General features: G+C 35.9%; 2 protein-coding genes across 4 annotated transcripts in view; one reads left to right on the forward strand and one right to left on the reverse strand.

Annotated features, from left to right (window-relative positions):
• myripa (myosin VIIA and Rab interacting protein a) overlaps positions 1-11470 on the forward strand; it is a 42711-nt gene extending 31241 nt beyond the window's left edge. For 2 of the 3 annotated variants that reach the window (XM_042498006.1, XM_042498008.1), the window contains exons 12-17: positions 816-872; positions 3118-3303; positions 9547-9708; positions 10299-10400; positions 10517-10577; positions 11385-11470. In XM_042498006.1, coding sequence (XP_042353940.1) covers positions 816-872; positions 3118-3303; positions 9547-9708; positions 10299-10400; positions 10517-10577; positions 11385-11440 — 624 coding nt within the window. In that variant the 3' untranslated portion in view covers positions 11441-11470. The remainder of the gene's footprint in view (positions 1-815; positions 873-3117; positions 3304-9546; positions 9709-10298; positions 10401-10516; positions 10578-11384) is intronic. The other variant, XM_042498009.1, reaches the window with a different exon arrangement.
• A 1067-nt stretch (positions 11471-12537) lies between these two features.
• Positions 12538-25571, reverse strand: plxdc2a (plexin domain containing 2a). Its single transcript, XM_042498010.1, has 14 exons — positions 25451-25571; positions 21896-22110; positions 20610-20753; positions 20160-20229; positions 18584-18706; positions 18353-18471; positions 18171-18270; positions 17939-18034; positions 17139-17220; positions 15764-15824; positions 15416-15635; positions 14479-14514; positions 13972-14132; positions 12538-12794 (listed from the first exon to the last, which is right to left on the reverse strand). Exons 1-14 carry the CDS (start codon positions 25569-25571, stop codon positions 12579-12581), a joined length of 1764 nt encoding a protein of 587 aa, XP_042353944.1. The 3' UTR covers positions 12538-12578.
• Between the last annotated feature and the right edge of the window lie 593 nt (positions 25572-26164).

Below are 26164 nucleotides of genomic sequence, written 5' to 3' on the forward strand. Positions count from 1 at the left end.
GGCTCTTCTCAACGCGGAGGTGCAGCAGCTCTGCTCCGAGCTTCTCACCCTGTCTCTAAGGGAGAGCCCAGCCACCCTACGGAGGAGGCTCATTTTGGCCGCTTGTACCCGCGATCTTGTTCTTTCGGTCACTACCCAAAGCTCGTGACCATAGGTGAGGGTAGGAATGAAGATGACCGGTAAATCGAGAGCTTTACCTTTCTGCTCAGCTCCCTCCTCACCACGCCTGTCGATCTCCTGCTCCATCCTTCCCTCACTCGTGAACAAGACCCTGAGGTACTTAAACTCCTCCACTTGGGGCAGGATCTTCTCCCCGATCTGGAGAGGGCACTCCACCCATTTCCGGCTGAGAACCATGGCCTCGGATTTGGAGGTGCTGATTCACCAGGTCCATTTGATTTAATAGGAAGAGGTTTTGGCTCCCGCTAAAAATCTCCTGAACAATGAACACTGAAGCGATTCGAACCAGGAGTTTCAGCTAGTAGCAAGCTGCAGTTCTCACAGCTAGATGCAACTAAATTGGTTGTAGCAATGGCATCACTTAGAATGAAAACTACATATATTTGTGTCTGTTCTGCTTTCAGAGAGACTTGACAAACGCATGGATCTGAAACACACTTTGATGTAGCTATCTTGCAGTGGTCACAGAACTTAGTGAAAGTTACAAAGGCTCATTGTGAATTAGATATTGGGGTAATTCTCCTTAACAATTCCTTTCAATGTAACTAACTGCTGAACAACTCTGCTTGATGCTGATTTTCTTTTCCCTTCTGTCCTGTGTTTTCTTCTTCTGTGCTTCTCTCTGTGTGCTGTAGGATAATGACATGGAGCTTTACAAATCATTACAGTTTATATCAACTCTGCTGGAGCAGGTGAGACAGTGTTTTGCTTCAGGAGGGCAGTAGTAGTTGGTCATTGCAGATTAAGGATGTTTTAACCAGGTTAAATTACACTCTGCTTCGTTTTCCCCCTCCGTGTGATTTGTTTGGGCAGGTTTTAACACAGTTATCCCACTTTAGTTGAGTTTCAACAATTTGAGAACCGTAAGAGGAGGTGGTCTCAGTATGGTCCTAACTCTGGACTCTGGAGGGGTTTGTGGTGAGAACTTGATCCGGCCCTAATACCAGATGTTCTCTGCAAGTCTGAGCTAAATGTCTCCCGTCAAAGGTTTCTATACATTTTGCTCAGTCGTCTGAAGGCAGCACATTGTCTTGCAAAAGAGTGAATCAGTAAAATGCAGGCGGCATTCTCCTGGTGTAGTTTTGCCTGCTGTATTGCTCAGATAATTACCAGCTATGAGCAAATGCCAACTCTGCTGTTACACCATGTTCAATTGCAAAGCAATACATCGCTCAAATACATATGTGCAAGTTCACACCAAAGGACCTTCTTTCTTTATTTTCGTTCCGCTGGGACAGACATATCTGATCAAAAAGCGGAGTATCTGTGACCTGCGTCCCTTTGCTGCGTGTCATCCCCTCTCTCTCCCACCTTTCCTCCGTGAACAGATGCTCTATCAGAATAAAAAATAAAATAAAATAATCCTTTTTTGAAAAGGTAGGATAATTGGTCTTTTCATCTCATGAATCTTTTAGTGATTTATCAACTGTAGGCTATAGGCCTGTTGCTATTTACAAAGATTGCTTTTTCTGCTGTTGCAGTTGATATTTTCAGGAAGTGTCCGTCACTTTATGTAATTCCACCTGGCAGATCAGGACTTTCTAAAATAGCAGTGTTTCGCCGGGTGGAGTAACCATGACATCCTGAGTCACACACAGTTTTGTGTGCCTGATGTGCATTCTGACCAGCTGACATGTTGTGTGTCGTCTTGTTGCTTATTGGTTAAGCTAGCAAAACTGGGACCTAAATATTTGTTTATTAACTTGATGTTTGCCTTAAACTGAGGACAGGACAGCTCCCACCTAAGTGTAACTTCAAACAGAAACAATTTTGTAATTTTTATCAACCATTTATGAGGAAAAGCTTTGACTTTTACTTGTTGTACTGGCTCTGTGTTTTCTGATGTCAGTGTGTTGTAGACCAAATGTAGAAATGATTAGAAAACATGAATAGTTTATTCTGTACACCTTCATACTTGACAAAACTCGACAAACTGACCTCATAATGTCCTGTATGAGGGTATTATTCAATCTAGTTTGCCAGATTTTCAAAGCTTTAGAAATAAAAGTAGCCCATACTTTGACGCAGTCCAACTTTCTATTATCATCATAGGAAAATAATTCAGGATTTCTGTATTCTGACAGTTTATTCAAATACTGTAACTGTGTTAACTTTATTTTCTGCCACTTTTCACTCAGATACATTTCAGGAGAAATATTGCACTACATGTATCTTACAGCTGTAGTTACTTGTTGCTTTGCAGATTAAGATAAACAATGCAAAATATGATTACAATGAATTGTTTCAGTGTGACTTTATTGGTCCCTCATTAATCCTGGACTTTTATTTGTAGTATTATTTAGATTGGATCAATTTCATCCAATATTTTTGTGGCAGACGTTATGGGGCATGCTATAACATTCGAATGTCAGCATCACTGGATAGTGAGAATTAAAAGTTATAACCTACATAACTTGTACTAAAGTAACTTAACTCACCATCATGAAAAACTCATGAGCAGGCACTCAGATCACGAGCTGAGCTGGGCGATCACGGAGCTCGCCGACACGTGAAATGCTAATTTCTGCAAAACCACACCTATCCAGGCAAAACTTCATTTTAGAGAGTACCCTGGGAGATCAGCCGCATAGAGTGAGTTACTTTAAATGTATTACTAATTTTTCAAAAAAAAAAAAAAAAGAATCACGCTAATACAAATATATAGAAAACATATTTCTCATTTTTAATGTGTATGAGAGGCTCACTTTGGCATAAACTGACTGATTTATGTAATAAAATGTCAACGCAGTAGTGTCCCATCATGATCCAGCTGCAGGATTTTCCAGTGTTTGTATGTACTTTGTGTAGGCAGGTAAAAATCGGATGTACATTTTAACCTCTAACATGAAAAAAGTTAGATGTACTTTTTTAAAATCATACTGCATAATATCAGGAGCTGCAAAGATATCGGTTAACCTGTCTGCCTGTGTGTTGTAGAGGTACTCAGCGGTGTCTCTGCGCAGCATCACCACTGAGGTCCTGAGGGTGCTGAATGCCACTGAAGAACTGCTGCTGCAGGGGGCGCAGGAAGGAGATAGGTCCCGGACGCTCTCCAACACCTCATTGCCCCCAAACACAGACCCTAAGAAACTTGATCAGCAATTCTCCAGACTGGAGGAAAATGTAAGTGTAGTTGTTTTCATTGGTTATGTTTATGGTGCTGCATTCTGAGTTTTTATGAAATGGTATACCTTGAATTTTTCACTTTTGTATGACATGCTATATAATGATATTTTCATGAAATTTATTATTGCATGTGCTAGACTATTACTTTTATATGGCATACTTAACTGCAACATATTTGTGACATTTTGTGGCTTACAAATCTACGACATGTATTCAGATTATAGTTTGTCATAAAAATGATATTGTATTACGTAAAAAATTGACTGACATAGGAGAGGTCGAACAAATCTGACAGTAATCCATTTCAAAAACTGTAGAAAAGGTCATTTAATGTACTACAGAAATCATAATATAGGCTGATGAAAGCTGATAGACTATAGCAAGCAAAGATCTGCTGAAAGTCATCATTTTAGACAAAGACGAACCAGACTAAAAAGTCATAAAGATTGTGTACAAAATTTCACAAATAGGTCAAAGTATAGGATGTAATTCAAAACAGCAATAAAAAAGACATAGTATGAATGAAAATGTCATAATATAGTAGGTTATTTAAAATGGCGAAAGAAAGTCATACTATGGTCTGTCGTCCCAAATTTCTTAATGTCATACTCAGGCATGTCGTCCATCGTCACATCAAAAAGTCATACTATAGCATGTCATCAAAAATCACGCTGAAAAGTCATTCTATAGCGCGTTGTTTAAATTGTGTCAAAAAGTCATATTATAGCACAGCGTCCAAAATCGCATCCAAAATCGCGTCAAAAGGTACAAGGTACAAGGTAGACTTATTGTCATTTTTCTTAAACATTTAAAAAGAAATTAAATTGAAGTGCTGCTATATCTTTCTGGCGTCGAAGGAGGAGTTGATGAGTCTCACAGCTTGGGGAAAGACGCTGCTCCGTAGTCTGGTGGTTCAGCAGCGGATACTTCGGGATATTTTTCTGAATGGAAGCGGGGTGTCTGTGCAGGCAATGATGTCATTTCCTGCCACTTTTTCGACATGCTGTGATAACGAAGTTTTTGGCCTTTATTTTGACATGCTTTACTATGATGTGTGCTATAGTATGTTGTTTTCAGCCTTTTTTTCAACATGTCAAATTGTGACATTTTTCAACAAATTAAACTTGTTGACTTTTTAGACATACTATGCTTTTGCCTTGTGGGCATGCTAAATTATGAGATTTGTTGCCTTTTTTGGACTTTATTCCCACTTTGTATACTATGAAGCATCTCTACAAGATTTTCTATGTCGTTTCAGCCGTTTTTAGGAGGGGTCAAAATTTGACTTTTTCAACATACTATATTATTGCTTTTGGACCATTTTTTGACATGTTAGATTTTGTGTTGTTTTTTTCATTTTGTGATCTTTATTTCCACTTTGTATACTATTATGCATGTCTTCAAGCTATTCTATGTCGTTTTCAGCCATTTAGAGGAGGGATCATAATTTCACTTTTTTCTACATACCATACTATTGCCTTTTGGGACATTTTTTTGACATAATTTTTAGGTTTTTGGCCTTTTTGGCATTTATTTCCACTTTGTATACAATGATGCGTCTCAACAAGCTTTTCTATGTCCTTGCAAGCCATTTTGAGGTGGGGTCGAAGCTTGACTTTTTCAACATACCATACTATTGCCTTGGGGGGCGATTTTTTTAATGTGTTAAATTTTTTAAGGTTTTTGGCCTTTTTTGACTTTTATTTCCACTTTGTATACTATTACGCATTTCTACAAGCTATTCTATGTCGTTTTCAGCCATTTTAAGGAGGGGTCAAAATTTGACCTTTTCGACATACTATACTATTGCCTTTTGGGAATTGTTGTGACATGTTAAATTTTTTTTGGTTTTTGGCATTTTATGGCTTTTATTTCCACTTTGTATACTATAACGCGCCTCGACAAGCTATTCTATGTCGTCATCAGGCATTTTTAGGAGGGGTCAAAATTTGACATTTTCGACATACTATACTATTGCCTTGGGGGCCATTTTTTTGACATGTTAGATTCTTTAGGTTTTTGGCCCTTTTTGGCTTTTATTTCCACTTTGTATACTATTACGCATCTCTACAAGCTATTCTATGTTGTTTTAGCTATTCTATGTCGTTTTTTCAGCCATTTTTAGGAGCGGTCAAAATTTGACTTTTTTCGACATACTATACTATTGCCTTTTTGGCCATTTTTTTTTTTTGACATGCTAAATTATGAGGTTTTTTTTTTTTTTTTTTGGCCTTTATTTCCACTTTGTATACTATATGCATATGACGCGTCTCTACAAGCTATTCTATGTCGTTTTTTCAGCCATTTTTTAGGAGCGGTCAAAATTTGACTTTTTTTTTCGACATACTATACTATTGCCTTTTTTTTGGCCATTTTTTTTTGACATGCTAAATTATGATGTTTTTTTTTGCCTTTTTTGGCCTTTATTTTCCCACTTTGTGTATATATAACGCGTCTCTACAAGCTATTCTATGTCGTTTTCAGCCATTTTTAGGAGCGGTCAAAATTTGACTTTTTTTTTTCGACATACTATACTATTGCCTTTTTGGCCATTTTTTTTTTTGCTAAATTATGAGGTTTTTGGCCTTTTTTTTGGCTTTTATTCCACTTTGTATACTATATACGCGTCTCTACAAGCTATTCTATGTCGTTTTTTTTTTTCCATTTTTAGGAGCGGTCAAAATTTGACTTTTTTCGACATACTATACTATTGCCTTTTTGGCCATTTTTTTTTGACATGCTAAAATTTTGAGGTTTTTTTTTTTTTTTTTTTTTTTTTTCCCACTTTGTATATACTATAACGCGTCTCTACAAGCTATTCTATGTCGTTTTTTTTTTATTTTTAGGAGCGGTCAAAATTTTTAGACTTTTTTTGACTTTTTTCATACTATACTATTGCCTTTTTGGCCATTTTTTTTTTTTGAATGCTAAATTATGAGGTTTTTTTTTTTTTTTTTGGCCTTTATTTCCCACTTTGTATACTATATGACGCGTCTCTACAAGCTATTCTATGTCGTTTTTTTCAGCCATTTTTAGGAGCGGTCAAAATTTGACTTTTTTTTTTTCATACTATACTATTGCCTTTTTGGCCATTTTTTTTTTGACATGCTAAATTATGATGTTTTTTTGCCTTTTTTTGGCCTTTATTTCCCACTTTGTTTGTATGAACGCGTCTCTACAAGCTATTCTATGTCGTTTTTTTTTTTTTTTTTTTTTTCAAAATTTTGACTTTTTTCGACATACTATACTATTGCCTTTTTTGCCATTTTTTTTTTTTGACATGCTAAATTATGATGTTTTTTGGCCTTTTTTTTTTGCCTTTATTTCCCACTTTGTATACTATATAACGCGTCTCTACAAGCTATTCTATGTCGTTTTTTAGCCATTTTTTTAGGAGCGGTCAAAATTTGACTTTTCGACATACTATACTATTGCCTTTTTTGGCCATTTTTTTTTTTTGCTAAATTATGAGGTGTTTTTTTTTTTTTTTTGGCCTTTTTTTCCACTTTGTATACTATTTTGCATTCTACAACTATTCTATGTCGTTTTTTTGCCATTTTTAGGAGCGGTCAAAATTTGACTTTTTTTCGACATACTATACTATTGCCTTTTTGGCCATTTTTTTGCTAAATTTGAGGTTTTTTGCCTAAATTTTGATTTTTTTTTGTTTTTTTTTTTTTTTTTCACCATTTTTTTCCCACTTTTGACTTTTTTTTTTCATTTTATACTATTGCTTTTTTTGTCGTTTTTTCAGCCATTTTTAGGAGCGGTCAAAATTTTTGACTTTTTTCACTTTTTGTATACTATACTATACTATTTTTTACATTTTTTTGTTTTTTCAGCCATTTTTTTTTCAAAATTTTGACTTTTTTCGACATACTATACTATTGCCTTTTTTTTTTGGCCATTTTTTTGACATGCTTTTTTTTTTTGCCTTTTTTTTGGCCTTTTCCCACTTTGTATATATGCGCGTCTCTACAAGCTATTCTATGTCATTTTTTTTTTTTTTTTTTTTAGGAGCGGTCAAAATTTGACTTTTTTCGACATACTATACTATTGCCTTTTTTTGGCCATTTTTTTTTGACATGCTAAATTTTTTCATGAGGTTTTTTTTTTTTTTTTTTGGCTTTTTTTTTTTTTTGTTTACTATATACGCGTCTCTACAAGCTATTCTATGTATGTCGTTTTTTTTTGCCATTTTTTTTTTTTTTTTTTGCGGTCAAAATTTTGACTTTTTTCGACATTGACTTTTTTCGACTATACTATTGCCTTGCCTTGGTTGGCCATTTTTTTTTTTGACATGCTAAATTATGAGGTTTTTTGGCCTTTTTTTGCCTTTATTTCCACTTTGTATACTATGACGCATCTCTACAAGCTATTCTATTTCTATGTTTTTTCAGCCATTTTTTTTGGAGGGGTCAAAATTTGACTTTTTTTTTTTCGACATACTATACTATTGCCTTTTTTTTTGCCATTTTTTTTTTGACATGCTAAATTATGAGGTTTTTTTTTGCCTTTTTTTGGCCTTTATTCCCACTTTGTATACTATAACGCGTCTCTACAAGCTATTCTATATCTATTTTTTTCAGCCATTTTTAGGAGCGGTCAAAATTTGACTTTTTTTTTTTCGACATACTATACTATTGCCTTTTTGGCATTTTTTTTTTTTTTTCATGCTAAATTTGAGGTTTTTTGGCCTTTTTTTTTTTTTTTATTTCCCACTTTGTATACTATAACGCGTCTCTACAAGCTATTCTATGTCGTTTTTTTAGCCATTTTTAGGAGCGGTCAAAATTTGACTTTTTTTCGACATACTATACTATTGCCTTTTTGGCCATTTTTTTTTGACATGCTAAATTTTTTTTGATTTTTTTTGGCCTTTTTTTTGGCCTTTTTTTTTTTTGCCACTTTTTATACTATGACGCGTCTCTACAAGCTATTCTACAAAGTATTTTTTTTCAGCCATTTTTTTTTAGCGGTCAAAATTTGACTTTTTGACTTCGACATACTATACTATTGCCTTTTTGGCCATTTTTTTTTTTTTTGACATGCTAAATTATGAGGTTTTTTTGCCTTTTTTTGGCCTTTATTCCACTTTGTATACTATAACGCGTCTCTACAAGCTATTTTATGTCGTTTTTTTTAGCATTTTTAGGAGCGGTCAAAATTTGACTTTTTTCGACATACTATACTATTGCCTTTTTTGGCCATTTTTTTTTTTGACATGCTAAATTATGAGGTTTTTTTTTTTTTTTTTGGCCTTTATTTCCCACTTTGTATACTATAACGCGTCTCTACAAGCTATTCTATGTCGTTTTTTTTTTTTCCATTTTTTTAGGAGGGGTCAAAATTTGACTTTTTTCGACATACTATACTATTGCCTTTTTGGCCATTTTTTTGACATGCTAAATTATGATGGTTTTTTTTTTGGCTTTTTTTTTTTTATTTCCACTTTGTATACTATAACGCGTCTCTCTACAAGCTATTCTATGTGTTTTCAGCCATTTTTAGGAGCGGTCAAAATTTGACTTTTTTCGACATATACTATACTATTGCCTTTTTGGCCATTTTTTTTGACATGCTAAAATATGATGTTTTTTTTTTTTGCCTTTTTTTTGCCTTTTTTCCCACTTTGTATACTATAACGCGTCTCTACAAGCTATTCTATATGTCGTTTTTTAGCCATTTTTTAGGAGCGGTCAAAATTTGACTTTTTTCGACATACTATACTATTGCCTTTTTTGGCCATTTTTTTTTTTTGACATGCTAAATTTTGATGATTTTTTTTGGCTTTTTTTTTTGGCCTTTTTTTTCCACTTTGTATATATGACGCGTCGCTCTCTACAAGCTATTCTATGTCGTTTTTTTAGCCATTTTTAGGAGGGGTCAAAAAATTTGACTTTTTTCGACATACTATACTATTGCCTTTTTGGCCATTTTTTTTTTGACATGCTAAATTATGAGGTTTTTTTTTGGCCTTTTTTTGGCCTTTATTTCCACTTTTAGGTTTTTGGCCTTTTGTGGCTTTTATTTCCACTTTGTATACTATTACGCTTCTCAACAAGCTATTCTATGTCATTTTCACCTGTTTCTTGGAGGGTTCAAAATTTTACTTGTTTCGACAGACAATGCTATTGCTTTTACTATTATATTCGCCATTAGTCTTTTTGATTTAAATAACTCAACTGAGATTATCAATTAATGACGTGTCAATGATGTGTGGACCTGGACATGCTGCAGGTGTACGTGGCAGCTGGAGAGGTTTACAGTCTGGAGGTGGAGCTGACTGACCTGGAGGAGTGTGCCAGGGGCATCTGCAGTGACACGTCCGACATGGAGCTTTCCTTCCTGGAGGAGCAGGTGGCATCAGCAGCTGCCGCAGTCCAACAGTCTGAGCTTCAGGTGGGTTGAATCCACTTTTTAGCTGAAAAAGACACATTAAGAGAGAGCTCTGCTGCTTTTCAGTAAACCTGGATAATAAACCCAGTGTGGGAGCTGTGATGTTGTGGTGAGGGTCATAAAAACACAGATGAAAACACTGGGCCTCATACAAGAAACTATACACAAACATATTTGCTGTTACTTTTGCTGGCAGCCAGGATTTGTTCTTATTTTGTTAGTACCCATTGATTTTTGGGATTCAGCAATGTTGTCTCGTTTTTGCTTTTCTTTTAGGTAAGAGAAAATTGTTATGAGCGGTCCAGAGTAATTATACCAAGACAAAAGAAAAGCGTCTCATTCTCATAGACCACAAATTGTTGTCCAACACAAGGAAAAATAAGTTTTACATTTTATGAACATTTTAAAAGATTTTACTAATATAATTTTATCTATTAAGATGAAAGTTTGGAGTATTTATACTGACCTGATCATTAAAATTCAGGGCTAAAGAAATACTAGTATACTTGGTTCGTGTACTGTAATTTCAGTTACTGTGCGTCCCTACTAAAATCCTAATCAAACATGTACTGTGTTCCTTGTTTCTGCTCCAGATTTGTGACATCTCAGCCAGAATTGCTGCTTTGAAAAGTGCAGGCCTCAATGTGGACACGCCACAGTCACGCTTCACGAGGACCAGGACCATTCCCATTATGGTACCTGTACACATAAATAAACATCATTGTCATAAGAGTGTAAAAACCACATTATGTCAGACACCTTGTGCAAGAATTAAAAAAACAAAACCAACCTCATGTTTCACGTCTTGCAGCCGGTCACTGTGGACTCATCCAGACAGCTGAGGAGAAGACTGCCTGCACCACCAGTGAAAGGTAACCAACACAGTGCCCCATTTCCATACAAGCGACCGTATACGGTGCATTATACTAATTGTCTGAGTATACTGTCTTTACAGGTAGTACAAACAAAAATCAACTTTATTTAACTGTTTTATCTATACTGTATATATATACTGTATACTGTCTATACTGTTTGACATTAATAGGGAAATTAACCTTTGACTCAAAAAAGTTTTTTGTAAAAGCATTTTTTTTTTTCTGGGGTGTTCTTGGACGCAAATTTACAAATCCTGGGGTAGTAAAGATTGACCCGAACTTTTCTTTGATTGGCTTTGTTTAGGGTAAGATTTTCAGGATGAGCCAATCAGAGGCAGAGTAAGGCAGGCTATACATTTGGTATCCTAGGATTCGCAAATTCGCATCCAGGGCATTGTTTTTTCCTCCAGCTTCTCTATTTTCTGTCTGCAATGTATTGTGGGACTGCAGTGTCTGTCTTCAACACCCTTAAAAGTCAAGTTATTTATTTATTTTTATAGTTTGCATACTAACAGTTTAGAATATACATTTCCAGTATAAACACTCTCATAACCTACTTAAATTTAATATGAAGTAAGTATTTGTTCACAGCTGTAGTCCCATTAATTTGACTTAGAAATCTTTGGAAAAACAAACCAAAAACAGGTATTTATCACATAAATGTAAATTACTGCTTCGAATTATTACTGAACAGCCGTGATTTAGTAGTTTTTTGAGACTTTGGTCATAATATGAACTGTCATAATACTCATAATAAGACTGACTCTTTTTCTTTTCTCCATTTTGTTTGCTTTTCTCTATTAGAAGAAGGAGAGACCTTAAATCTTGGAGCCAGATCTACCAACACAGTAGTGCCTTGACCTACTACAGGCCAGTCTTAACTGATCCAGACACCATTTGCCTTAATTAAATTTTTAGACTAAACATGCCTCAAATAATATGGCACACTAGTGCTGTATGTAAGTGTTGATTGTCGTGTCATCTTGTCAAAATGTACAGTAGATAAAACTACTTAAACAGTTTTTAAGAGTATCAGCATTAATCAGTCTGGTTAAGAGAAGAAGCAGTTTAAACCCTCAGCTCACTAGAAAATGACTAACATTTGAGGGTTTTTTTAGAGCTCCAAAAGAGATAAAATTATCACATTATGCAGCATGTGTACAAAAAATCCTCATGTTTTAATTATACTTTTTTAAAGAATTTATAAAGCTATACAAATGCTGTTCATTGACTGACATAAGTGATCAGCTACAGACTAAACCGGCAATTTACAGTTTTCCGTCATAAATATACAATTAACACATGTGGGAACAGTTATAGCATGTTAGAAAAAATGCTGCAAAACTGCATTTTTTCTAAAACAAATATGGAGCTGTATATTTCCATGTTTGTGGATGTTTGTAGTGTACATATCTGTACAGCAAATTAATCAGTAAATGTTGTTTTCTGTCTTTAAGTTCAGAAAATAAAGTCCAAATACAAAAGTTAGCTTCACTGTAAAAATATGTTATGCTCCAAGTGAAACTGCAGTGAAAACACTATGCGCCCTGTTTGCCTCTCAGATGAAGGTGGGTGTAATGGTGAGGAATTTAGTCCGTATTTTTGAGATGAGGAAATGACACCCAAATATGACATTCCTCCTTGTGAAGAAGGTGTGGGAACGACACATAACAGCTCTGGAAAATATCATCCTTTGAGAGAAATGGTTTCAAAACAAATACTCAGTGGCGCCTGCTCTTTGTGACGCGGCAGTAAACACGAACGAGTGACCTGAGCAAATTAAAGACAAGTTTTTATCTTACGTACAATACACATTAAAATAGTCCAACAAGCCAAACTGTAAATGAGTTTTCCACAGAGGTTTGGCATTTTCATCTCAGAACGCTCAAATTCTGTCCTTAAAATGAACTTGAGCAACAGCTGAATGTAAAATGAAAAAGTCTTTCTCACATAGAGATCCAGCTCTGTCCCAAAGTCATCTGGGAAATGTAGTTTTGGTCAGGAGCTGTCTGAAACTAGAAAGCGCTCCCTCTGGTCAGGAACTATGAATCCTTCTTTCTGTTCACTCTCTCTTCTGTCTGATATGACAAAAGACTGTTTGGGGTCGATGACCACCATGCTGTCTTTGTCCAGACCTGGGGCCTCCACCTCGGCGTAAGAAGGGCATCCGGAGCCCCGACGAAACTTCATGATTGGCCAGCGGGTGGGCCGTCGCTGAGGGGGGAAAGAATGACAGACAGACAAAATAAACAAATATCTGGGTTTCTTTCAAGGAAAATTTGAATAAAATATTGAGAAAACAAATGCAGAGAAGTACACAGCACTTCATACGTCCATGCAATTAAACGGTTTACTGTCTGTGGGATACATGTTTCTGCTCCGAAGTACTCTTCTAATTGCACTGCTGAGAATAAATAAATACTTAATATTTCTTTAACCTCTCCAATGTCAATGGATTTAGGACAGACATAATTACAAAGTCATCTTCTAAAAACAACCTGCTTAAACCAAATAATGTTTTAAATTTTATAACGAAACTAATGTCCCAAACACACCAAATATTTCCATTTAAACGACAAAAAGGTGTTTAAAATGTAGGAAAGTAGATTAATTGTGCACATGGACGGGAGAAGTGTTACAAAAGGTTAATGATGGGATGAAAAAAAAGATTTAGTGCTGCTACATGAAAGGTCAGATACTCACTGAACAATCTGGCTATAATTTTCAGAAATATCGTGGACTGAGGCATGTTGGTTAAGGGCAGGGCTGGAAATTAGCACCAGCTACGACCAAATGCTGGTAAAATATGCAAGTGGCTGCAAGTTTTGCTTCATTTACCAGCCACAAAAACAATGGTTATCTATCAAAAGGCTGGTAGATTTTGGAATACCCTAGCCACAGTGGCGGGTGGACAAAAAAGTTAATTTCCCACTCTGCTGAACGTTGGTGCTACAAACCAAAATTGTATTCGGTATCATTACCTGGGATGATGGGTATCCATAGCAGATTTCATGACAGTTTTCTAATAATTGTAATATCTTGCTCTAAAGTAAAGTTTTGGAATTACCAGCTTTTTATCTTTAGGTCCCACTGCTTGCAAGGCAAAAAAGTAGTGGATTACTTGTCGTAATTAATTTTCAAGCGTAGACTGTACAGAAGGATGGACGTCATGACAGTTGTGTAACTTTTCAATCTTGATCGCCCCCTGGTGTCTGTCTACAGTATAGGTCATAAAGCCCGCCCTCTATGTTAGTGAATGGGACATAGGCCAAACTAAAAAGTACATGTCAGACAAAAGGTTGTTTCTCTCACTGAGGGTAGTTCTCATCACCCTGATGTTTGTTTAAGTGTTTGTTTTGATGGGGAAATCATATGTTCTGGTGTCACTGACCTCCATGAAGAAGAGGCTGGCGCTGGACGTCGGGTGGTTGTACATGTAGACAGACATAAGGACGGCTGCTCCCAAGATGACCATTACCATGATGACGCCCGCCAGTAGACCAGTCTGCTGCCGCTCATCGCTCTCTCCTGTTGTTGTCCCCTCTTCTCCTGCTGCACAGACAATGAAAAAAGACATAATGATGCTACTTATCAAACTAAAACCAACATGTGAAGAATTTCAATGCCCCCTGTGGGTAGATTTGGGGGACCTTCAAGGTAAGTGGGTTTAAAACAGCACATGCAGGCAGATATTTCCCCTTATTTGACTTCTGCAACCAGAGTTAGTTGAACAGTGCAATCACATTTTACATTGGTTTTATATTTTACACATAGTTGCTTTAGATATCAGATCAAATGCGGACATGCAAGTTTAGACAAAATGCTGATTTTACCGTGCTAAAAATGTGTCAATTTTAAAATCACAATCAGACTCAGCAGGTGAACATGTTTTACTTACGTGCGTCATTGATGTGCAAAGAGATCTTTGTGTCATCTAGAAAAAGAAACAATCACATGATATTTTTAAGGGACAAGATACACAGCTTGTTATGTGTTTAACTTTTTTTAAATTACATTTTTAAGAAGTTTTTTTCGTTAAATGTTTAATTCCAGACATGACCAACAGGAGTATTTAAAGATGTGCCTTTTAAATTAACTTCTAGTTTTTACTCAAAATAATGTAGCATACGTGACTACACACAATTTCCAGTGAACGGTTAGTCATCTAAAATGTGCTATTTATAAAACAATTCTATTTTTTCCTCAATTCAAATCATTCAATTTAAACGCTCGTCTGTCTATGAAGCTAAAAATGTTCAAAGCAGCTGTTCAGAAAGACATTCTGAGATTAACTTTAGAGATTCCTTATACGTTTCTAATAAAAATCAAGTACTTTTCCGTCGACTAAAGTAAATAACAGTGCTGTTTGAGTAGGACGTATTTTTGTAAACAACAGCTACTAAAACAAAAACAGCCCTCCTATATTCTGCATGGAGCAGCGTGGCACACACATACATTGAGTCATCCTTCAGCAGCTGAGGACACTATGCAGTATTTAACATGGCGCTGTATACACTCAGCTATGAGCTGACAGACGGCTGGGAAATAGCTGACCACTTGACCCTCACACCGTCAGACTTTACACAACACACTGGGCGTGGACATCATGACAACAAGTACTAATTCATGAGATGGTTATGATGACGCCTGCCTGGAGCTGTAATCTGTCCTAAAAGATTTAACATTGAAGAATGAAACTTAAATTAATTGACCTTAAGTTATCTAATAAGAGGATTTTATAAAGGTAGTAGGATGACTATCAAAGTGCAGTTTTAGACAAATTAAATACAAGTTTTGTTTACTACAGATGATTGGAAAGCATCTTGTCAGTTTACCCTCTGCAGCTTTGCTCGTGGGAGGCTGTGAAGTGGATGTTAATCTGCTTGTGTTGCGGTTTGTTGAGGGGTTGGTGACAGCGGATGCTCTGCTGCGGGGGCTGGAGGTCATGCTGGAGGTCGACCTTGCGGTTGTCGGGACAGGAGTGGTCGTGTGTGTGAGGTGGAGGGATGTGGTGTTTGTGATGTCTGTCGTTTTGAGACATCGGGGATCTCTTCTCTGGAAAAAACACAAAAAAACAAAAACAAATGTCACAAAGTTATTTCTGTGCAGACAGACAAAAGTGGCGCTAAGCTCTAATGGCATTAAACTTTCTATAGTTTACTGAAATGCAAAAAAATGAGAACCTCCTCCAGGCAGCCGAGGTCGACCCAGTCCTGCCGGTTACGATCAAAGCCACTGGAGCATCTGAGGAAGTAGCAGTGGAAACATTACTGTATGGAGACTATGATAGTTGAGCGTTGATTACAGGTTTAGCTTCACAAACAAGGACATAAAATTTCTTATCAAGACTATCTTAATATAGTAGTCACCTGCAACACTTAAGAGCAGGGATGTCATGATAAATATTTTTTGCTCCCAATCCTTATCCAAGCCATTTAATATTGAGATTCTGCTTTTCTAGATCATAGCCTTCAGCTGCACAGTGCAAACTTCAAGTATATCAAAGTAATTAAAAATCAATCCAATACTTTTAACTTTGTCTATTGTCCACATGTAAAAGACAAAAAGAACATTCAAAAATACATGACTATCTGATGTATGGTTCAGTGGATAAGACACTGGGTTTGAGTGTCTGAGGTTGGTGGTTCAAACCCCAGAAGAAACAGTACAAAGAGTTTTACTTTTTTGGGGATAACTTTACCTGATTTAGCAGCAGAAATAATATATCTCTCAACTTAATGTTCCTGAATTTGTTCTGCAATATCACAATCAGTTTCCAAATTATATTTTATGGCAGAAATATATCTGTCTGCTTCGCTGATCTAAGGGTCATATAGTGTTGAAGCAGAAAATTCAGTATCTGCAGTGACGTCTGTTAAAACTCGACTGATATATGAGTGAGGCCGATATTTCCTGATTCCGACAGACGCATCTGCCGATACAGGTTTTACCTGTTTTGTGGCCACTTCACCTGATTTATTGCCCAAAACCATATATCACTCAACTTTACTTGCTTAATTTGTTCTGCAATAACACAACAAGAATATAAACTGTATGAATCTACAGCAAAATGATATGTTTTGGCATAAATAAAATAAAATAAAATATCGGCTGATATATCTGTCTGTTTTGCTGATGTAAGGGTAATATGGTGTTGAAGCAGAAAATTCAGTATCAGCAGCGACGTCTGTCGAAACTCGACTGATATATGAGTCAGGCTGATAATCAAAGTTCTTGGAAGGGAAAATTCAGTATTCAGCATTTGAAAATTAAGGAGACAATGAGACAATTGTGTGATTTTTAACAGCTTTAAGTGTTCATTGCAAGATACATCATCAATGGCGTACCGAACTTCCTTCATTTTAGGACTGTTCAAGACCTGCAATGCAAAAGTAAAGGCCTGTGTCCAAGCTGTTAAGCAATACTGTAAATTAAAATTGCCAAAATTCAGTGGCCATTAATCTGCCTCACCATGAATTTTGCATTAAACATTTCTCTTATAAAAAACAATTCAGTGGGAATGTGCAGCCTTCAGTGGTATGTGCTCTTTCAGTTTACCTTTGTAGCCGACTGCACCAGCTGCAGTTAAAGCCAATCTGAGAAGTGACACATGGACCACAGCTGGAGAACTGCAGACACGCTGAGTATAAAGAAAACAACGGGGAGTGAAGAGGAAGAGACGGCTTTGACTTCTGGGAATGTTAGATCTGAATGCATTTTTACATGCAACTGCTGCTTCTGTATTTCAATCTGAAGTTTTCATTTTTTTTACAATACAAAAGTGTATAATAAATGTTCTGTTTAGGTTACTAATGACCAAAAACATACAGAAAATAGAAGAGAAGATCTTAGCAGCACATTTTTGTATACTTTGTCTCTTATTCTGCAGTGGGAGCTTGTTGTTTGCATAATTCTGTATTTGATCAAAACATAAAAAAATCATAATAGCATTTTTTGTCTTCCATGTTATCACCTTGTACACTTCATTACAATACGTTACAAGCAATACCAAGCCTAAGTGTGGAGTGGTACCAGAGAAATAAAATAAAATAAATCAAATGTAAAAAATCCTTTGCACTCTGCTCGTAAAAATCTCAAAAACTAAATCATGTTGATAGTTCCAACTTATGGAGCCTTGAGAAAGATTTTGTTCATTTTTCTGAATTTAGAAACCCTTTTGGATCTATATGTTTTGTGTGTTTATTCTGTTAAATTGCTGAAAAACATGACAGATTTTTTAAAATTATGACAAAATGCTTTCAGTTATCATTATGTATTTACTTACATAAGCTTTTAGTTTATGTTTTACAGTTTTAAGGGATATGACACATTTGCAAACACCACAAGGAATGACTTACTAGGGAGAGGTAGCATCTCCACAGCTGTAGAATTGGAGATTTTGGACTTGAGGATATCGACTTTGTGATACTCATAGATGGTTCTCCGACGAACATCTGGAGCATTTTAGAAAGGATATGATGTTGTTAATTACTAGTGAGATCCAGTGTTTTCTTTACTAAATTATAAATCATTATTACATTAAAAAATATTGGGGAAAAAATGGTTTTATAAAGCAAATGTGGCACTCACTGGGGATCTGCTCTATCTCATGAAGAACCACAAAAGCATCCGACAAGCCCACTTTGACAGGATGATTCTCAGAGCTGATGTCAGTGATGTCTAAAGGAATCTACGATTTAAACAACAACAAAAAAGTAAAATGAAACACATTTTGCAGACACAGAAGACCACAAAGGAGAGAGAAATGTTACCTCTTTGTATGCGAAGACAATACGTCCATCGCTGTGCAGAACAGCCTGGAAGGTGAACGTGCCTACACCCATGACCTCCTGGAGGTGAATCCGGTTCCACTGAACCACCAAAGCGGTGCCTTCACAGTAAAAACAGATTAACACAAACATTTAGAAAGAATATTCTAGCACAGACCAACAAACAAAAAGCTCCAGGTGATGACAGCTGAGTGAAATGACAGTCTCACTTACCGTTATCAAAGTAAAACACAGAAGAGTTTTTGGAAAGACTTGGGTCAAAATTTGCCATCAGAGGCGCGATGTACTGAGTGGCTGTGAGCATTCGGTGGATTATATCTCCAGTGTAAATGAAACCTGTGAGAGCAAAACACGCAGACATTACCATCAGTCATTTGTATAAAATGCACAGACACATTTACAATATTCATTTTGATTGTAGATGAGTTATGAGACAAAGGGCTCCCTCGCCGGACCCACCCGAATCCTCACACCCAAACCGCTTCACTCACTAACTTATATAATAAGTATATATTTAATAATATGTATAATATTCCTAAAAACAAGCAATGTAGCATGGGATCGATATGGAACAATACACACCCTTATGAGAAGTGTGTGATGGTGTGTTTATGTGCGACCTGAGACCTTTATAAGAGTAATTAGTTTTCACAGTACATTTCATTAATTATTCATTTCCACTGCTTACTTGCTGCAAAGTGTCCAACTAATCTGTAAAAATAACAAGTATCTGCTTGCGTGGTTATTACGACGCGTCAGTGCAGCTGAAGTTAAATGTAATGAGTGATTAATGTAAATTTTTATCTAAACAGGTATAAAAACGTTAACAGTGGGAAGCGAACCCCAGACGCACGGACCAGAAAAAGCCTTATTATCCACTACACCACATCACACACACACCCAGCGGCCGTACAAACTATTTGATCTCTCATTTAAGTCCGCTTTCTTTTTTATTATCATTTATTATTGTTGTTTTTAATATTTAATATTTTTAATATTCATATTTGATTTCGACTGTAAACAAAACATATCAGGGAACGGGGGGGGGGAATTTACAAGTAGACAAAATAAATGAATTTACAAAAGAAAAGAATAGAAAAAAAAGCGTAACATTTAGTGATTTGATTTAAATATCCGAAGAGGAGTGGGAAGAAGCGCAAACTTGTTTGATAATTACGTCCATATTTACCTTTTTTGCACGTTATACGCTTTACCTGTTCATACATTTCCACGAGAAGCTGCTGCTCACGCGCTGAAAAATCCGCTGCGCCACGACGATCCGTGATCGGCACGTGATCTACTCACGACAGCCGTGAACGCGCATTCATCCACAACACTCCCACCTGGTCTGACAGTGTTAGGACAAGCCTGGTCTCACCTGTCTCACCATATGTGAGCAGCAGGTGCAGAGGGGTGTTTTTATTATAGCAGAAATGCTTTTGTAGGGGCCCTAAATAAGTGATGTGTTGGTGTGCTCAGAAACGTTTTTATATGTAAAGAAAATGAATTTCTTGCTTGATTAATTTTGATTACCGGTGGTTTGTCTTGTAGGAGGGCCCCTTGTGCCAGAGCAGCGTGGGTCTGGATTGGCAGCAAGTGCTCGAGCCCCATAGTGAGGACTCTAATGTCGTTTTTCTTTTGTTCATTTGACGTAAACTTACTCATGATAGTTTGAACAGTTTTGTTCAAATTCAGACAGCTCACACTAATTTGCGCATAGACTGAGCCTCATAACTCTGAGCTCTCAGCTTCAACAGATAAGACACTGTGTGTGTGGTTAAAGATGTACCTCCGGTTGCCACGGTGATTTCTTTTAGGATATGACCATAGAAAGGGAAGTTGAAGGACAGATTGACTCTCTGGAAACAAAGAAAGAAAAAGTGTCATTATAATTCAAGATCAGCACCCATCTCTATATACACCAGCAGCAAGAGAAACCTTTTGACAGGAAGATCTTTAATTATGTAAAAAAAAAAAAAAAGCTTATAATAAGCTTTACAGCGACTGTAAAGTTGTTATATTGTTCTCAATTCAATACATTCAGAAAATAAACTGTTATACAATGACCAACACGTAATTAATGTCTAAATCACTTGGATATCAAAATCTTTAAAAAAAATTATTTCTTCAGTCAGGACAGTGAAGGTAAATACTCAAAATAAAAATGTTGCTCTACATAAGATATTTAATTTGCACACATCACTGATTGTTCCATTTTTCTTGCAGACAGATTTCATACCTCGGCTTGTCTGTGGGTGCTGGACAGGAAGCCGCAGACTTTGCACTCATCCTCTTCCATCTCCTCGATGTTCACCCACAGCTCTTTACTGGCTGCGTCTCCAGAGCCGTGGATTTTAGACGTATAGTAGGCGTGATCAATGTCCTGTCCAAAAATATAGGGATTGAGTGATGCTTTAAAACATTAATTTAATACAAAATAAAATGTGACATTGAATTAATTGGGTTCATGTGGAAATGTGATTTTCTTTCATGTATGTGAGGCAATCAAGTTTTAAGTTAGCACTTTTTTCTCTCTTTTTTTTTTTAAGTATAAGACTGACAGATTTTTGACAGGTATCAAAAGCAATTTAATAAAAAAATAATATATAATAAATAACACTATTTACTAGTGTCTTAAATATTTTTCCCTAAAATAACCCAAGTCTATTTTTCCTAATATTTCTTAGTATTTCTTTACATAAAAAACATACAATACATTTTCTTTAAAAACTCATCCAGTCTTTTAAGGTTCCTACAGTTTAAGGCAAATTAAATTTAACACTTTAAAGATGTTTTAATGCCACTCGGGATGAGATTTTAAGACCACTTTTACCATAACCAAAACCTGAAAAAAAAAAAACAACCTGAAAAATGAACCAACATTTTTTTACACAGAGATAAGAACAATTTTGCCCAAATGTTTGTTGTCACATAAAAAGTCAAATCTAGTTGGAATTTGGAAAAAAAAAAGCATTTATTGGCAAGTTTTATCACCAATTTTGTGTTTCTCATTCTGTAAGTGGAAATATTCCACTGCTTTCATACCCATCATAAAGAGTTTTAAGAAGCCTGTTTCATTAAAAAAAAATTAAAAAAAGAAAAAAGATCTGACTAGTTGAGATTTTTCAATATAACAAAAAAGAAAATTTATAAAAAATCCTGCTTTTCCGAAAGCTTGATTTAGGTAATTTTAATGCTTTTTAGGAATTTTTGAGGATCTACGGGAACCCTGACTTTGTGTTTAGAGTCATTTGTAAAGCATTTTATAGCAGAAAGCTTCATCTAATAATCTTGCCGTGTAATGTTATAAAACACTTTCTTTCTATTTATGTTACAGTTTAACTCGCCCACTGTGGTTTTCTAAATGCCCCAATCTACCATCACATTTAAAAAAAAACTACATTTATCAGGTACCAAAGATCCCTGTGATATTTAGCTCCTACATCATCTACTGAAGAGAGCTTCGCTGTAAAAAAAAAAAATAATAATAAAAAAAAAAATTAATTAATTAATAATAAATTATACCAAAATCTGTGTAGTATTGTCATGCCCCTCCTCCATCAGCAGGTCTGGATCTGACTCTTCGGGTTGGTGCTGGTCTCTGTAGTGGCCCCTCTTATCTGCAGCCCAGCCAGGGGCCCCAGATCCGGGACCCCTCTGTGTGGGCTTGTTGTTTCCTTGGACTGCATACGATCTTCCCTCCGGAGGAGACAGCGCCTGAGAGTCAGAGCGCGAGACTCCTGAGGAATCACAGAGATGGAGAGAAGTTACTGGTGTTGTCACACTGTTTGCTTGCTGTGTTTTTGTGTTTTCTTTTTTGTAACATCATTACATCTCCAACAATAAAATTAAAATGCTAAAACAAACAGAACATATTTATGACCAAGACTCTTTTGTTCTGTCGCATCATAAATCACAAAAATACTAACATAAAATAATAATGCTAAAACAACCAGTTGAATAATGAATTAGCTGATTAAGGTAGGATTAATCTACAGCAATAAATAAAATTAAACAATTTCATTAAAATTAAGGAGAGAAAAAAGGTAACCATTGCTCTAAGTTTAGGACACAAGAAAGCCAACACACACCTGAGCAACAAATTTTCACAAAGTCCCACAATAATCCAAATTTTAAAAGAAATAAAATTAAAAAAAACATAAAAATGAATTGTCACGATACCATTTAAAGAAATCCCAAACAGACAATTTAGCATTTCCTTCACAGTTTATAGAACTATAGAAACCTTCACAACTGCTAGTTTTCCAAACATGAAAAAGTCATTTTTTTAAATAAACAAATTATTACTTAATTTTTCAAACAACAATGCTGAACATTTGTTGGTTCCAGCCTCTCAAATGTGATAATTTGCTGCTTTTATCCTTTTTAAATAATAAATTTAGGGAACAGGGTTCACACACATTCTCGTGGATAAAATTTCAGAATTTCTTTATGACTTTTCAAGGACAAAGAACTTTTTTCTTCTCTTTGCCCGTCTTTCTTCAAACACATCGGATACAAACTCTTATCAAAGATATTTCAGCTAGTTTGCGCACGTGAATGGAGAGATGTAACACAGGAGGAAAAACAAAAAAGCTATGATATGAAGAGCTATGTTATCTCCGCAGCTACAGATATTCAATTTGCAGTTATGTTACATTTCATGGAAGGTTGTCCATGACAGAATACCATAACAGAATTATATGACTTTTTCCAAAACTTTCAATAGTATTACCAATTCAATGACTTTTGCATGCCTGGAAATGTGATTGTGAAATTCCATGACTTTCAGTCATACTCAAAGTAAACTTGACTTCATTATCCCAAATGGGGAAACGTATGCATTTATACACAAAAGAGACACAAAGGTACAAAAACAGAACATAAAAATATACTGGAAGTACACTCGCACCCTTTTCCAGGTTGTCCGTTACCATGGGAACCCTGTCTATAAAATTACGCACAAACCATCTTAAATATTTTCCAGATTACAGATTTTCATAAAAAAAACACAAGTCTTATTGTTTGCATATTCCACGCAGTATAAACATCATAAAGCTTCAATGAAAAACCAGTTCACAACATATATGACCCTGCCAGTGGGGAATACTGTAACTAAATAAATAAATAAACAGGGGAAACTGTAAGTTAAGGGAATGTTAGATGTGGAGAATTCCTGTGTTACCGTCTCAAACATCAGTAAACAAACTCCTGCATCTTCTTCTCACATGCAGCAGGAAATAAACAATCCCGCAGCAGGAGCCATGTGGCAGCCATGTGTGGTCACCCCGTCATTCTGCCCCTTCCAGTGACAACAGTGCGTCCTAATTTTTCTTTTCGCAGCAGAGGGTGAAAGCATGCTTCACATTCTTCACACCAGCCGGTCCAGGATCAGGCATGTGAGGCTGGACGGCCGTGGGTGTTGTGTCTATATTACTATCACATGGTGGCCCTGTGGCTGCAGGGGCCCGGTGACTCCTCCAGCAGTGACGTGTGCAGTGCACAGGTGCTACATAATCTGCAGTAGTAGCAGGAGCAGTCGTATTGGGAATTAAAGTGGTGGTGATTTTTTTCTGCCACTGAGATTATCCAGTCTATACATCAACAAAAGTCTGATTTTTCATGCAGTTCAGTGAAACTTCACCTGTTGCTGCTGCAGCGTAGTCCACTGTTACAAAAAACACAAATACCAGCAAATACCACTCCAGAAACAAACCTGAGCCCGCGTACACCTTTTTTGTCTCCTTCAAAATAACCCCCGGTGGTCAACAGTATAAACACACAATAAACACAGGTACAGTACATTAAGATGTATGCTTAGTTTGCCCTGGTATTTAAGGTTAAAGACAGCATTAAGAATGAATGAATGAATTAGTATCCTAATGTGGTTTAAAAATGCTACCATAAGATTTATCACTGAGCCAAGAAAAAACGTACAAAAAAAAACAGTGAACAAATTTCTGGATTTTCCTTATTTAAAAAAATGTCAAAACATCAGCAAACATTTATCTGTTACTGGCAAGGACATTGGTATGAAATGAAATACATATTTCCAACCAGTAATTAATTGTGCATTAAATGGGATAGATACTTCTGTTTTTTTAAATCAATATAAAAGCCCTTCACTAACGTAAAATTAGTTTTAACACACCAAAGTCGCAGCAGGTACCTTAGCTGTTTAACTGTCTAAAGTAACTAGCTTAGTGTATCGCCTTTCATATATATAACAATATAGAAATATTAAATAAGGGACTGTTCATTATTTGTGAGAGGGCAGGGGGAGGTGCAAAAAGAGGGAGACATGTCAATTCATTTTTAAGCAAGGACTTTTTATTTTGGCTTAGGAGAGGGGCATACAACTTGAAATGTCTGTATTTGCTGTATTTTGTATTTATTTTAGCACCAATTTTTAAATGAAACATTTTTTTTTTAAAAAGGCAATCTTTCACCATTTATCAAAGCCAGAAACCATAATAAAGAAATCATCACTGGATTTTCACATTTCTGAAGGGCCTTGAACATTTTATGCAGGACAAACAGTTCTGTAGGAAAAAAATAACCCAAAACAAACCTGAACTTACAATAGTGATATTTTTACCAAAATCGCTGTATTCCACATCTCATTTAAAATCTTTGCCAATACAAAACAAAACGAGACAATACCGTACAAACTAACCAGCATGCACAGGAGAGAAAACCCATGATTTTTTTTTTTCAACTCCAAGATTTTGTCTTCAACTTTAAAACTTTGAGGTCTAAGTTTTTAAAATTCAGCAACTATTTTTTACAGTAATTCAGGAAGGCTCAATGAAAAATATATGTAGTGTGGGGGAAGGTAAAAAAAAACAAAAGAACAAAAACTAAGTCCCAACACAGCCACCCCTCTACTCTGATAAATAAAGAACAGTCCCTAACTATAAGGGAAAAAATAAAAAACAGGTCAAAATAGTATTTTACTTGTAAAATGTTTAGTATGTGCTGTATAAAGCCAACTTTTACCGCAAACTGCTCCGAACATTAAGATGACATTAGTTTAAAATCAGTCGTTATTAACAGTTAAGGTAAAAATTTATGACTCACCATAAACAGATTTTAGCTTCATAAAGCTGATTTGTAACTGGAAAACAAGGACTAGTCCTGTGACGAGATTAAATGTCTTTGTCAGGGTCATCGCCATCCTTCCTCTCAGCTCGTAACGCATTTTAAAAGCGCAAAAATAAATGTTTAGCGCGATGTCAGCTTGCGTCTGAGATCCTAAAACGTCTCACCGTTTGTAAAGGTAAAAAGTACAACTCGTCTAATGTTATTAAGAAAAAACGCAGACGACGCAAACTTTAACTATTCATGTGTCTTCACGTAAAGTTTGTCCTCATGTTGATACACATGTTAAACTGAGTTTGTCCGCAGACCATCTGCGCGTCAGTCCGTCCTCTCTGGACTCAAAAGTGTGCTGCATTCACGTGCTGTGGTAATTATCACCACTGTATGTTTACACCTGATTATTCGAGACACGGTTACAGCTACATAAATCTTCTTATATTGAACCACAGGACAGATAATGGTTGAGTTTATCACGACGGAGGATTAGGGCCATGTTAAACAAAAAAAAAGTTAGATTTCGAGAATAAAATCATAATATTACGAGAATAAACTCCCAATTTTAGAGAATAAACTTGTAATAATAAAAGAACTAAATTGTGATTTTATTTAAAAATCGTAGGATAATTTTATTAGATTAAATCTGTTGATATCACGGGAATAAAGTCACAATTTTACGAGAAAAAAAAAGTAATT

The sequence above is a fragment of the Plectropomus leopardus genome, chromosome 12, assembly GCF_008729295.1.
Source record: "Plectropomus leopardus isolate mb chromosome 12, YSFRI_Pleo_2.0, whole genome shotgun sequence".
Lineage (NCBI taxonomy): Eukaryota > Metazoa > Chordata > Actinopteri > Perciformes > Serranidae > Plectropomus > Plectropomus leopardus.

Bases quoted from the DNA above. Each gene is read 5' to 3' on its own strand.
- plxdc2a (XM_042498010.1), bottom strand. From the start codon at position 25,571: ATGCGTTACGAGCTGAGAGGAAGGATGGCGATGACCCTGACAAAGACA. The intron at 18,271-18,352 runs GTAACATTTCTC...TTTAAATCGTAG, and splicing joins TTGTCTTCGCATACAAAGAG to ATTCCTTTAGACATCACTGA. The intron at 15,825-17,138 runs GTAAACTGAAAG...CTACTTCCTCAG, and splicing joins TGGTGCAGTCGGCTACAAAG to ATGCTCCAGTGGCTTTGATC.